At 36.8% G+C, this 13,212-nt stretch overlaps 1 protein-coding gene across 1 annotated transcript in view; it reads right to left on the bottom strand.

Moving 5' to 3' along the window:
- Positions 1 to 13,212, bottom strand: part of USH2A (usherin) — a 758,076-nt gene that overhangs the window by 242,516 nt on the left and 502,348 nt on the right. Inside the window, exons 42-43 of the mRNA XM_057727708.1 lie at positions 6,209 to 6,543; positions 4,909 to 5,031 (exon numbers count right to left, since the gene is read on the bottom strand). Coding sequence (XP_057583691.1) covers positions 4,909 to 5,031; positions 6,209 to 6,543 — 458 coding nt within the window. The remainder of the gene's footprint in view (positions 1 to 4,908; positions 5,032 to 6,208; positions 6,544 to 13,212) is intronic.

Genomic DNA, 13,212 nt, shown 5'->3' with positions numbered 1-13,212 from the left:
ACTGCTTAAATCTGTAGTTGTTTAGATTTTCCACTGATGGAGGATACCTTTTCTTTTCTTTACTTAACTTGTTGCTGAAAGATATTTTTTTCTTAAAAATGCCACTGAGGATTTTTTGCTTTGGGAAGCTGAAGAGTAAAGATGATCACCCTTGAAAGTTCTTACGATACATTTTAGATTGTGAATGAAAGTTGCAGCTGTCCTATTCCTGTAGCCATCTGTACTTATGCTACCAGCGTGTGACACCTAAAATAACTTTGCTGTAATTTCTGACTCTGTTCTACTACCATCAACATGAAAAAAAATGTGAACAAAGAAGTTAGATTTCCTTTTTTTCTTTGAAGAAGAAAACATTAGGCAATAAAACCTCCTATGAAAAACTGTATCCTTCCAGATTTAGAGGTTCATTTTTTTGTGAGGTAAGTTTTCATATGACGACACTAGGAAAAGGACAGCATGAAGTGAATTCAGAGCAATGAAAAAATAACAATGGAAAAAAGCACTGTGACTCTACCACGTTAAATGTGAAATAGATACATTTTTGCTCATTTTGTATTAAGTGCTTTGCTAGGAAATGGTACCTCAATGGTATGCCTAGACCCAACTTTCACACACATTATGATATTAAGAAAGAAAATACCAGGATCTACCTCACATTTGTGGCCATGGAATGGCCTTCCTTCCACTCACCCTCCATGTTTATGAAGTTAACTTCTTTACTTAATAGCTACAATTTGAATATGCTTATGTTATAGGAACACGTGTCACGGAGCTGACCCAGTCTTTCCGTATTAGCAAAGCAGAAAATGTTATTTGTGCCCATTTAATCTCATTACAAAGAAGGGGAATGAACATCACACTCTTTCAAATATCATTCCCCCGAAACTATGTCATCTTTTACGGCTTGAAACATTTCATTTCTACAGGCTAAGAAAAATCAGAAGCTATGTCAGTAAGGCTCAAACTTAGGTTTTATAGTATATTTATCTTAAGCATTTAAACTTGAAAACAGTCAAGTCCATTTTTTGAAAGCAAGATGAATGTCTACTAATTTTGAGTGCTTTAATTTAAAGATAATACAATTAGCACATTCTTAAGAACTCATATGAAGGTCTCTTTCCAGACTGTCATTGATAAAGAAAGACTTGTAGGAATTTATAAATAGTTGAAACAAATAGTAGTTAGGACCTATCTCCCTTCATAAACTCAATGGTAGCTCTAAGTTTTTATAATCTACAAGTCAACATTTTCCTTAAACTAGAACCTATTACTTCTTATGGCTTGTTCTTCCTTTGTCAGATCCAGACCAAAGAGTAGTTCATGCCATCACTGTGTTTGCAGAAGTTTTATCTGGTCACTCAGGAACCAAGGCACAGTTAGGCTCTGAAAATCCTAGTGGTGTACTGATGCTTAAAATAAAGGAGGTTGCTGCCCTATTGTTAAACCCAGCCTGACTCACCACAGCAGTGTCAGATGACAACAGCACATATTCCAGATTTTCCAGGTGATGAAAATGTCAGGAAACCCAAAGTTATGGTTCCCCTAACAATCATAACTTGGCCACTTTGCACAGAATAATTAAGGAAGAAAAGTTAGAAACTGACAAGTAGTATAAACCTACAGTTACACTGAGTTTATGTCTACACAGACAGAGCAAAATTCAATAATTAGGCAACTAGCTGGGTAACTCAGACCAAATCATTCTTTACCTAAGATATTCAATAAAACAAAAGTATTTTTGTTGAAACTAAATTATCTGGATAATTAGCTGAATAGTTTACTTTGTACATGGAGCTATAAAGGAAAAATTAACTACTAGAATGATTTGAATTTCAGAATATAATAACATTTGAGATGAAAGTGGTGTGTCTTCTTTGTATTAGAAACATACAGCTAACCAAAAGAGCACTTGACCAAGGAAATTGACTTCAATTTATACTTATTCTCACAAATATATTCATAAAGGGATGCCCAGTGAATTTTAAGTTAATTTTACTTTTTTATATCAAAAGAAGTGCCATTTAAAAAACTGATTCTAGTTGTAGATATTAGTGAGATCCGACCAAGATGGGCAGAAATGCTTTAATGGTCATTTTATTTATGTAGATGTAGGTTATTATGGGAATAAGAAATGGTGAGTATGGAGAGAATAGGAAATTAAATACTTTTTTTAAAGACATCAGAACTCAATTATGTCACCCTCTCCCCGAGAAAGCAAACCGTCTAACAAATAAGTCAATAAGACAAAATGTAAGTCAAAGCGGAGGCTCATTAAGGGGTCGCAACACAGGTATGCAGGAAGGTAAGCTGACTGCTCCCACCCTTCTCTCCACAGCCGGGGCAGCGAGCCTGGATGCTAGCCGTCAGGGTGGATCCTGCCAGCATCTAGCAAACAAGGTCACTTCTGAATACAAACACTGGACTGCCACAACGCATAATGCCCATCCGTGGTCTAATTTCCAGTCTTCTCTCAGATTTGTGAGATAAGTCCCCTTGGGCTGGAGGGGCTTAGTACAGTTTTGATCCCTGGTGGGGAACTAGATCTCACATGCCACGTGGTGTGGCAAAAAAATTAAAAAAAATTTTTTTAAATAAATTAAAAAAAAGAAGAAATGCATATTATTTTTAAAATCACAAGCTGGTTACATGGGTCATAGTGGTTTATTTGAATAGCTGGAAAAAAAAAAGTCTTTGCTAGTCCTAGAAGAAAAAAATATCCCTTGACATTTAGTATTATGAGGCTAGTCAAAATATCACCTCAGCACATTTTGTTATATGTACACTTCCTTTCTAGAAGCAGCTGTCATCAGTATGTTTATGTCAATTTATGTTTCAATCTAATTTGTGGGAATTTAACTTAATTTCTTTCCTTAAACCTTCGATTTGGACTTCTCATTAAAAATCCTTAAAAGCATCACTAAAAATTCAATAATAAAATTTGGGCCGTGGTCCTAATTCTTTAATAAGTTTTCATTGCTTTTATGAAGAAACAAAATTAACTTTCTGAGACTTACTCTGTGTTTCTGCCAACTATCTCATGGCTAAAAGTCAGATTCAGTCATGTTAGTCAAGTCCTATTTATTTTGGAAATTGCTATATTCCAGACTCTCAGAGCTCACAGATCACAGAAAGCAACTTTTCCATGCGTTTCCTAGGTAGTGATGGTGAATCTGTAGTTAACTGTGATGACAGCAGTGAACACATGTATGAGTGTGTGTGTTTGCATGTGTGCGTGTGTCTGTGTGGTTTTCTCCACCAGACTGCTAGCTCTTTGAGAGCAAGGGCTATGCTATTCATCTTTTGTTCCTTATCACAGTGCCGCTCAGCATATAGTAAGCAAAAAGAAACTGCTGGATAAAATGAATTTCCTTAGCTGAAGTCATCATTATACAGAAATGCCGGATTAAGTAAATATGAATCGAAAACAGTGGCAAAGAGTCTAGTGACCATGATAATTCAGAAAAAAAAAGGAATATGTTAAGAAGTAATCATTTTTGACTTACAAAAATGGCAATTTTACATGGTTCATTCCATTGTTTCATTAGATTTACCTGCTGCCTCCCTTCAAGAACTTCATCACATCTGTCATGTTTTCCCACCATGACCCTTCCAAACAGACAGGAGAATTTTCCTTAGTTTGACCCATTCCTCAATGATAAGAACATCACAGTTAATATTCCTAAGGCACAGAGAAATGAACAGCCAACCCTTTACATATTACTAAAAATATTCTTTCATTTAGCATCTATTGGAGCAACCACCGTGTGCTAGGCACTCCGGTGGGGATTGCGATACAGAAGTCATGAAGACAAGGCCTTGCTCGTGGTGGATCTGACCACATAACGGGGTGTCCAGACAAGTGTCCAGGCCAGTCCGAAGACGGCAGTGATATGTAAAGGGTGTGCTATGGAAATACATCAAGGGATTCAGCTGATTCAGACCAGGAAGAGGGTGCTCTAGGAAACTTCTAGGCCAAAACTTGAAGGATGATAGATAGAGGGAAATGGCAGCCATGGGGAGAAGTTGAGGGGCGGGTATTGCTTGTTAGAGGTGATGAACAAAATCCTTTCCTGGGCCTCTGTGCTCTAGGCACAGAGATCCAGGAAAGGAAGTGGGGGAGACAAGCCTAGATTGTAAACAGAGTTCAGAGTAGAGCTAGTCAGCAGCGAGTCTAGAAAAATAACCCACCTGATAGAAGAGTTATTGAAAAATATGTCTGTAAAGTTTCATACTTGTGATTTGTTGAAACTGGATTACAGTGCTTGTGAAAGTTTAGAAGTCACTTAATCTTACCCAATCTCCTCATCTTATAGGCAACAAAAGTGAAGCCCAGAGAAGTTAAGTGACTCCCCTAAGGCCACAAAGCTAGTCCTGCAGCACAGGATGAAACCAAACCCAGCGCTCCTTACTCTCCCGTGTGGTACTCTCTTCTGATATTGCCTATGTGCCCATTTCTTGATTTCTTCAAACTTTAGATTGACTTCTTTCAAGTCCCAAGCCTGTTAACTAAATAATTTTTGTGAAATGAATCTGTGACTTATAACAAATTATTTCTTAGAAAAGCAAGCATTTTACACGTGCCCCCAACTTTCCCCAGTTTTGTACATGTTCCATATTTCCAGATTCCTTTACTACGTGTCTGGCTACAGCTATGACAAAGGCAAGAGGTTAAGGCTCAAACACCTACCAATGCGACTTCAAAAGGCTTATGTTCAGCGTGCAGTGAAGATGGCAAGTGTTAAACATGCTGACTGTTGCAGTTCGATGATTAACGCCACAGGTAATAACCCAACATGTTTTATTGCATAACTGATAACTTGCTCACACAATGAAGACAGGTGCTTTGCACCAGTCAACATGCCCCAAACTAAATGCCAGCATTTGCTTTTGCAGTTTTTGTAATCTCACCTGTTAAGACCCTTATCTTCATAAAACCACTGAGGTCCTGAATAAATATTGTGCCACAGATTTAAATCTTCTGGGGGATTTGATGCAAGTGGTTGCTGGATTTTACGTCTCAGAAGCTCATATCTAAAGCAGAAGACAAGCAGAAACATTGGGATTACCTCAACTAATGTTATTACCAAAATTCAGGTTGTCTCATAGTACAAGTGTGTGGTGTGTATGTATAAATGTAAAGAGAACATCTTAATATTCTTTTCTTCAGATAATCATTTGTTTTATGGCATAAATGTTACCTATGTAGCTGATTGGAACAATAACCAAAAAATTGCTCCAATTGTAACAATTAGTTACATTCACATTTCACCATTGTCAGTAAAATTATAACATTTAGATTTCTTCTATGTCAGATTTGCCAAAACTTTATTGCCAGTTTCACACAAAGTAGAATTCCAAAACGCTTATAAAGTTAATGATTTCCTAAGACTCCTAATCATCAATACTTTATAAACAATGATAATACTATCGACTCCATGGTCTTGGCTAAGTGTCAGGTTGTTATAAAGCCATTTCAGAATCACAATTCTTTTCTCTCATCGTACCACATGCTTCATGAGTTTCCAGATAATACTAACATGACAAAGAATCACTGTGTTAGCTTTGGAATTTTGAGGCATGTTTGTGCAAATGTGTCATTTAGAACATGCATCAAGCTTGCTTAACGTATAATAAAAATATACTTTGAAAATCAAGAGAGGGATTGTGTAGAGAATCATGAGAGAATAGTTATTGTTGTTTTGTTTTTAGTTCCTCACAATATCATGATATTTTTACCTTGATGAACTTTTTATGGTTCTACAGAAGTCAACATACACAAGATAAAATTGTACAAAAGTATGAATGAGGCAGACATAGAAAACAGACTTGTGGTTGCCAAGGGGGAGGGGGTGGGGGAGGGATGGAGAGGGAGTTTGGGATTGGCAGATGCAAACTATTATATATAGAATGGATAAACAACAAGGTCCTACTGTATAGCACGGGGAACCATATTCAATATCCTGTGATAAAGCATAATGGAAAAGAATATAAAAAGAGAATGTATATGTATAACTGAATCAGTTTGCTATACAGCAGAAATTAACACAACATTGTAAATCAACTCTACTTCAAGGAGAAAAATGTTGTGAGTGAGGAATACCCAATAAGGAATTAGCTATACATTCATAGGTGAGGAAAAGCTTCGTCCCTTCCTTCCTGGAGAGATAAGACCATACCAATATCTAAAAGCATCATCACTTTCTCTTACCTTAAATTGGGTCCGTTTGGCCTGGCTGGTGGCTGCCAAGAAATCCCAACATATGATTCACTTAGTGGAACCACGGACAACGGGCTAAGACCCTGCGGCAGGGTGGGATGGGTGGTTGCGTAGGTGGGGAGACTCTCTGTGCACCCCCCTAGATACCCATTACCCCCCGAGCAAGCCACAACGGTGACAGAATAATTAGTGAAAGGAATCAGATGAGTAACGATGTGACTGAACACAGAGGAAGTAACGTTGGTGATTGTGATGTGAGGGTCAGGCATGCGGATCTCGTAGCTAAAGATGTCTCCATTCAGGATAAGTGGGCGTTCCCAAGTGACCTGAAATAAAAGACAAGCTTAGAACCAGTGTGACAACACAGGAACAGAGCAACTGCAGTTCACAAGGCCTGGCATTTTGCTCTGTCTTGTTTTCAGTTAAGTCACTTCCTAAATACCCACTTTTGACTTCACCCTTTACACTAGACAGTAATGAAGGGTTTCGGATCAATTAGCAGTACACCAGGAACTAAATGAAATGCTGTTTCCTGGGTTGGGCTTTTAGTCTGGAGACTTTCTAAGACTGTCAGACTAATACACACCTTAGTGATTCATCTCCACCGTGGGTGTCCTGAAGAACACAGAGCACACACGGAGAGGATTCACACATCCACATGCATCAATGGGGCAGCAGCAGGATTTGATAGTTTTCTTGTTTATAACTCAATTAAATGAAACATCAGAACCCCTTGCTTTGCATTATTAGTGCTTACTCTAAAAATGTCACTTCTCTTGTTTTTTTTTTTTTTTTTGAATGGTGGTGGGAGGGTGCACAAATTATTCTTTGCGTTTTCTGAGGATGTCCAATTGAGTTCCTGAATCTCACGAGTGCAAAATGTAGCAAGTAAAGCAAAAACAACACATCCTATTCTCAAAGTCAAGAGACGTGTGGAAAGCTTTAAAAAGGCAAGCAAAGAATGAGCCTGTTTAAGTTATAGACACGAACATCAGAAGAAAGAAGCCATGTTTTCTAATGATGTTTAACGTTCCTTTTCTTTTCTGGCTAAATATTGTAAGGGCGTAGTGCTAACCCACTTATGCTCTTGTGGGGGTCAAAGGGCCCTAAAAATCACTTATTTATATGCTATCCTGGTTCATCTCTTTCTTTGTTGCCTTGCAATGTTCCTTAAATTTTACACTGTATGTTTCCTCTCCCAAATAGACTGTAAGCTTCTTAATAGCAGGGCCTAAACTGTACACCCACTTAATGCCAAATACCCAGAGATGGAGTTCAGTAAGTAATAGCGGTCATGGCTGACTCCATTATAATTTTCCTTAGCATACAGTTATTTTGAAACTTTAAAAGAATTTTCCACAAAGTCATTATAGTTCTATACAAACTCTGAAAGGTATAATAGAAAAATTAGAATGGAGAAGGATGGACCAAAATTTTCTATCTTGAAGAGAAAAAAAATTTCCTCCAGAAGGAATCTGACCTGAGATATTCGTTAAGGTATTCTTACTAATTTTTGGTGACAAAATGGGCCTCTACTACATGTCATTTGGGCGGTTGTTTGATGATTATTGTCCTAATTTAAAATTAACAAGGACCTGACATCTACTCAAATGTCATTACATGGCTTGAAATCATTGCTAATTTTAAAAGCTTCTTCTAGAGTTCCACACGGTGCTGGTGAAGAGAAGTTTCAGATGCGTTCCTTGTGAGCACAGAGGATTTGCCTGGATGGAGGAAAGATCAAAGAAGCCGAAAGCAAGCAAAGTTTATGGAGCCGACATAGGATTCAATTTGTTTGGGGGGTTCAGTGCTCTTTGTGGACTTGAGAAATGAGTCAAGGTCAAACTTACGGGGCTTCCTGGTGCTTGTCATGCAAATGAAAAATGGAAGCGTTATCACAGCTAAATTCTACCTGCCTCACATGTGGTATACCACTTGCCTCTGGAACTAGGATATTCTGAGAGTTCAGATCAAGGCGTGGAAACTCTTGAAAGAATTCAAACTTTGGAGGTAGTCGGTGTTAGCAGCTGAGCTGAGAGTGAACTGATTTGGAACTTGGTTGTTGAGGCTGAGAAAAGTATTCATAAAATAAAACTTGAATAAGATATCAACAAGCAGAGACTAAGAGATATGATATAATGACCCCAGAGATGGTCATTCGAAGAGCTAAAAAATTCCTGTGTTCTCTACTATAAATGTTTGCATCCAGAAATTGGCTATTTTTCTCATTTAAAAAGTTACAGACTTAGGAAGATATATCTTTTTGACAGTACTGAGTTGGAAGACATGAATCTACTGTCACAGAAAATTTTTAGAAGGAATTTTATAGCAAGGTGGAGAAGGCCATTGTCATTATAGTGAGTAGGCTAACAGAAATGGTATCTAATTTGATCACCTTCCTGAAAATATCCTGGAGCTATTACTGAAAATAAATGTGTCCAAGCTTTTTAAAGAGGCAGTTAGTGAAATGTTGGATTCTATTTTTTCCAGTGCTTAAGACTACATGTACTAGAGTTTGGCCAAAATATGTGAAATTAAAACTTTCATTCAGTTTAATTTCCCATGGCCTTTTACATATCCATTGTGCATAGGAAGGATTATAAAATATTGTTGCAGCCTAAAAAACTCATATCAAAGAGCATGTTCCTGGCCTAAGAAGCAAAAAGATGTGTTCTGTAAAACAAGACTTTTACACTGAGATTTTTAAAACAGAATTGTAGTTTCTGGCTGAGAATAAAATGTTTATTTAGGAGATGCTTTGCCAGCCATAATGATTTCTTTTATTTGAGTGGTTCTTAAGTGCTTAGATTTCCATTCTCTGTTTAGTTATTACAAATTTGCAAAAAATAGGACAGGTGGTTGGGTGTTTCAGGAGCCACTGACTTTTTTAAAATTAATTAATTAATTTGTTTGCATCAGGTCTTAGTTGTGGCATGCAGGATCTTATAGTTGCAGGATGTGGAATCTTTAGTTGCGCCATGTGGGGTCTAGTTCCCTGACCAGGGATCAAACCCGGGGCGCCTGGCATTAGAAGCACAGAGCCTTAGCCACTGGACCACCAGGGAGTCCCCAGGAGCCACTGACTTTTACCAACTTATTCAAATCCCTGAAGAGTGGCCCTAAACCAGTGGTCCCCAAACTTTTTGGCACCAGGGACCGGTTTCATGAAAGACAATTTTCCCACTGACCGGGGTGTGTGTAGGGGGTGTGGGGGATGGGTTCAGGCAGTAATGCAAGCAATGGGGAGATGCAGATGAAGCTTCCTCGCTGCCCGCTGCTCACTTCCTGCTGGGCAGCCCGGTTCCTAAAAGCCGGTAGACCGGTACCGGTCCGCGGCTCAGGAATGGGGGACCCCTGGATGGGGGACCCCTGCCCTAAACAATCAAGGCACCCGCTAGATCCTGGTTGTCAGCAACACTTTACGAATGCAGGTTAGTTGACTGATTTTGGGACTGAAAAAAGTAACACACATAAATATTGTCACTTCTAATTTCTTTAACTCCATCAAATTATACTTAAGAACTTTATGAATAAGTGTATTTATGAAGATTGATAGAATGGGTTGAGAATGGGCGAAGAATAAGCATCCCTGATCCCGGATCCAGGTTATTCAACCAAAGCTGTAAGACTAGGAGCAGAACACTTAACATCTCGGTTTCCTTGTATCTAATGTGAAGAAACAGTCCTTGCCCTCATATCTAGATACATAAGATTTTATAGTTTTAAGACTACTTCATCAATACAAAATATGAATGACCACACGGCATAAGAGTGTGGCAATATTTGACTCCACATGGCAATTCCTCTCAACAACTGACTCCCTGGCAAAGCTTCTCATACAGAATAAGGTGTACAGTAAATATTTGTTGAAATGAAATTAAAGTTCTTTAAGATCTCTTCCTTTCCTTTTAAAGTTGTTTTTTTTACTTCAGATATTTGATTTGCATTTTGCATTCGGAGAAAAAAAGAATGATACATACAAGAAAATAAATTATGGTCTTTCACCTCCATCTCCTCCCATCTCTCGCCATTCCCACCCTTTAAAGGTGAAAAGGTGATAGCTTCGCATCTATTCTTCCATACTCTCTCACACAAGCACAGCAAATATATCCATACACAGGTAAATTTTCTCTCTTTTAATTTTTTTCTGGAAAAGATTGATTTTATACCCATTATTAAGCTGCAACGTGCTTTTCACACTATTCATGGACACATCCTATCATTTTTTGCAGTTGGATAACATTCCTTTCATGGCTGAAAACAGACTAGTTATTATCCTACTGACATTACCATTAAAAATCATATTTGAAAATGTAGGTATACGTACACTGTACTTTAAAATTTTTTGGCCATGCTGCATAGCATGTGGGATCTTAGTTCCCCAACCAGGGATTGAACCTCCGTCCCCTGCACTGGAAGCGCAGAGTCTTAACCACTGGACCGCCAGGGAAATCCCTGTACTTTTTTTTATTGGATAGGTTAGCAAGAATTTCAATACCAAAATGTATGTTTAATTGTAATCATTATTGATGGGTTACTTTCTGAAATGTTTGAAGTAATTCACTCTGTCACAAACGATGAAAGAAAATGTCCATGATATGTGTCCCCACAAATTCTTGAAATTACTACTCCTTTTACTGATCAGATTTGTAGTTACCAGAGGCAGGGGTGGGTGGAGACCACCATTTGCGAAGGTGATCGAAAGGTAACAGTTCCAGTTATAAGATAAATAAGTACTAGGGATATAATGTACAATATGATTAATATAATCAACACTGCTGACATTGTATTATATGAAAATTGTTAAGAAAGTAAATCCTAAGAGTGCTATCACAAGGAAAAAAATTTTTCTTTTATTTTGTATCTATTTGAGATGATGGATGTTTGCTAAACTTACTGTGGCCATCATTTCATGATGTTATGCAAGTCAAATCATTATGCTGTATACCTTAAACTTATACAGTGCTGTGTGTCAATTCTAGCTCAATAAAACTGGAAGAAATAAAAAAGAAATTACTAATCCTTTTGCGTTTGCCAGTATTACTTTATTATTTCTTTAATTAATTTGCAGTCCCTTGATGTTTTAAGATATATTTTCAAATATTATTGACTATTTGTATATCCTCATTTAAATTATTTATCCATATTCCATACTTTGTTTTCCATTGAGTTATCTTTTTACCATAAGTTATTAGAAGTCCTTTGTTTATTATGGGGAAATAATTTATTTTTCTATAATGTCTTACAAGTGTATTTTCCCTATCTATCTTTTGAAGTTTAACGTTTTTCTGAGGAATCTTGTATCTTGTAAGAAACGAATTCTTTTCTGGCTAAATATAACTATCTTTAAAGGCTGCAGAGTTTGCTTGTGAAATGGGGATAATATTAGCTTCTATCTGACAGGGTTGTAACAAGGATTCAGTGAGAGCAATTCCTCGAACTTAATATGAACACAATAAATATTAGTTGTCATTATTATTTTATTTCCTTTCATATTCTATAATAACTTATATAGGAAAAGAATCTGAAAAAGAATGGATACATGTATATGTATAACTGAATCCCTTTGCTGTATACTTGAAACTAACACAACATTGTAAATCAACTATATGCCAATATAAACTAAAATTAAATTAAAAACATAATTTATAATTTTTTAATAGTTTGATTTAAGCATATCTTAAAGACCAGCCCATCCTCAAAAACAGGTGAGAATGATGATTAAGACTTAATTCTTTTCATTTTGTTTTTTACCAAACCTGCAAGTAAGCGATGCTAAGAGTACACACCATCATTGCTGTGCTTGGACACCATTTGGGGGACAGGATTATTATTCCTTGTGGCACACATGCCAAGGCTGGTGGTTTTGGTGATCTGAGCCAAGGGAGGACTCTTCCACCTGAGAAGCTGAGAACTGCAGGCCCGCTCTTTGATTATGCTTTAGCTGCTAGAAGGCAGGCCTGCAAATGGGGCCATCAGAGTTCAGAGGCTCATGTTACCACCAAACAAGCATTTTTTTTTTTTTTTTTTTTGCGGCATCAGAGTTATGCAATTTAGTTATTTCTTTTGTTTGTTTGTTTGTTTTTAAAGTCTTTATTGAATTTGTTACAATATTGTTTCCATTTTATGTCTTGGTTTTTTGGCAGAGAGGCATGTGGGATCTTCGCTCCCTGACCAGGGTTCCAACCCCTACCCCCTGTACTGGAATGCAAAGTTTTAACCACTGGACTGCCAGAGAAGTCCCACAACTTAGTTATTTCTATGTTTTATTTTCATTAGTCCTCAATCGTACTCAAGACTTTTGTGCAACAAATATATAAATTGACTTTTTCCTAATCTAATTTTATGCTGAATTTTTGTTAGACATAGCTGCTGAATCTTACAAGTCTTTTTTATGCATCTATTGAGAAAAAACATGGGCTTTCTCTTTTAATCGGTTGATTTAAGAAGTATGTTGACAGATCTGCTTATGTTGAACCACCCTTACATTTTTGGAATCATACCAGATTTGTTCTGGTATACCATTCTTTTAATACACTCCTGAGTTCTATTTGCTAATATTTTATTTAGAGGCTTTGGATCTATAGTCATAATATGAAATCAATCTATAGTTTTATTGAAGTATCTTTTTTAGGTTTTGGTATTTTTTACCAACTTTATACAATGAAATGAATTTTCTTAAGTGATTAAATATCATATCAAAGTGTGTGGCTTTCACTTTTTCAGATAACACAACCTCGTTGATATTATATATTCTTTTCCTTATAAGCAAATAAGGTATTAAGAATGTGATTTTTGACACACAACTTTCCTGTTTTTATTTATTTTTTATTTATTTTATTGAGGTATAGTTGATTTACAATGTTGTAAATCAACATTGTAACTGTTGTTGTTACAGCAGTTACAACTGTTCTGCTGTACAGCAAACTGATTCAGTTATACACACATGTATTCTTCTTCACATTGTTTTCCATTATGGTTTATTACAGGATATT

This window comes from Hippopotamus amphibius, chromosome 3, assembly GCF_030028045.1.
Source record: "Hippopotamus amphibius kiboko isolate mHipAmp2 chromosome 3, mHipAmp2.hap2, whole genome shotgun sequence".
Taxonomy (NCBI): domain Eukaryota; kingdom Metazoa; phylum Chordata; class Mammalia; order Artiodactyla; family Hippopotamidae; genus Hippopotamus; species Hippopotamus amphibius.
Note: the sequence above shows the minus strand (reverse complement) of the source record. Positions and strands in the feature narration are given on the sequence as shown.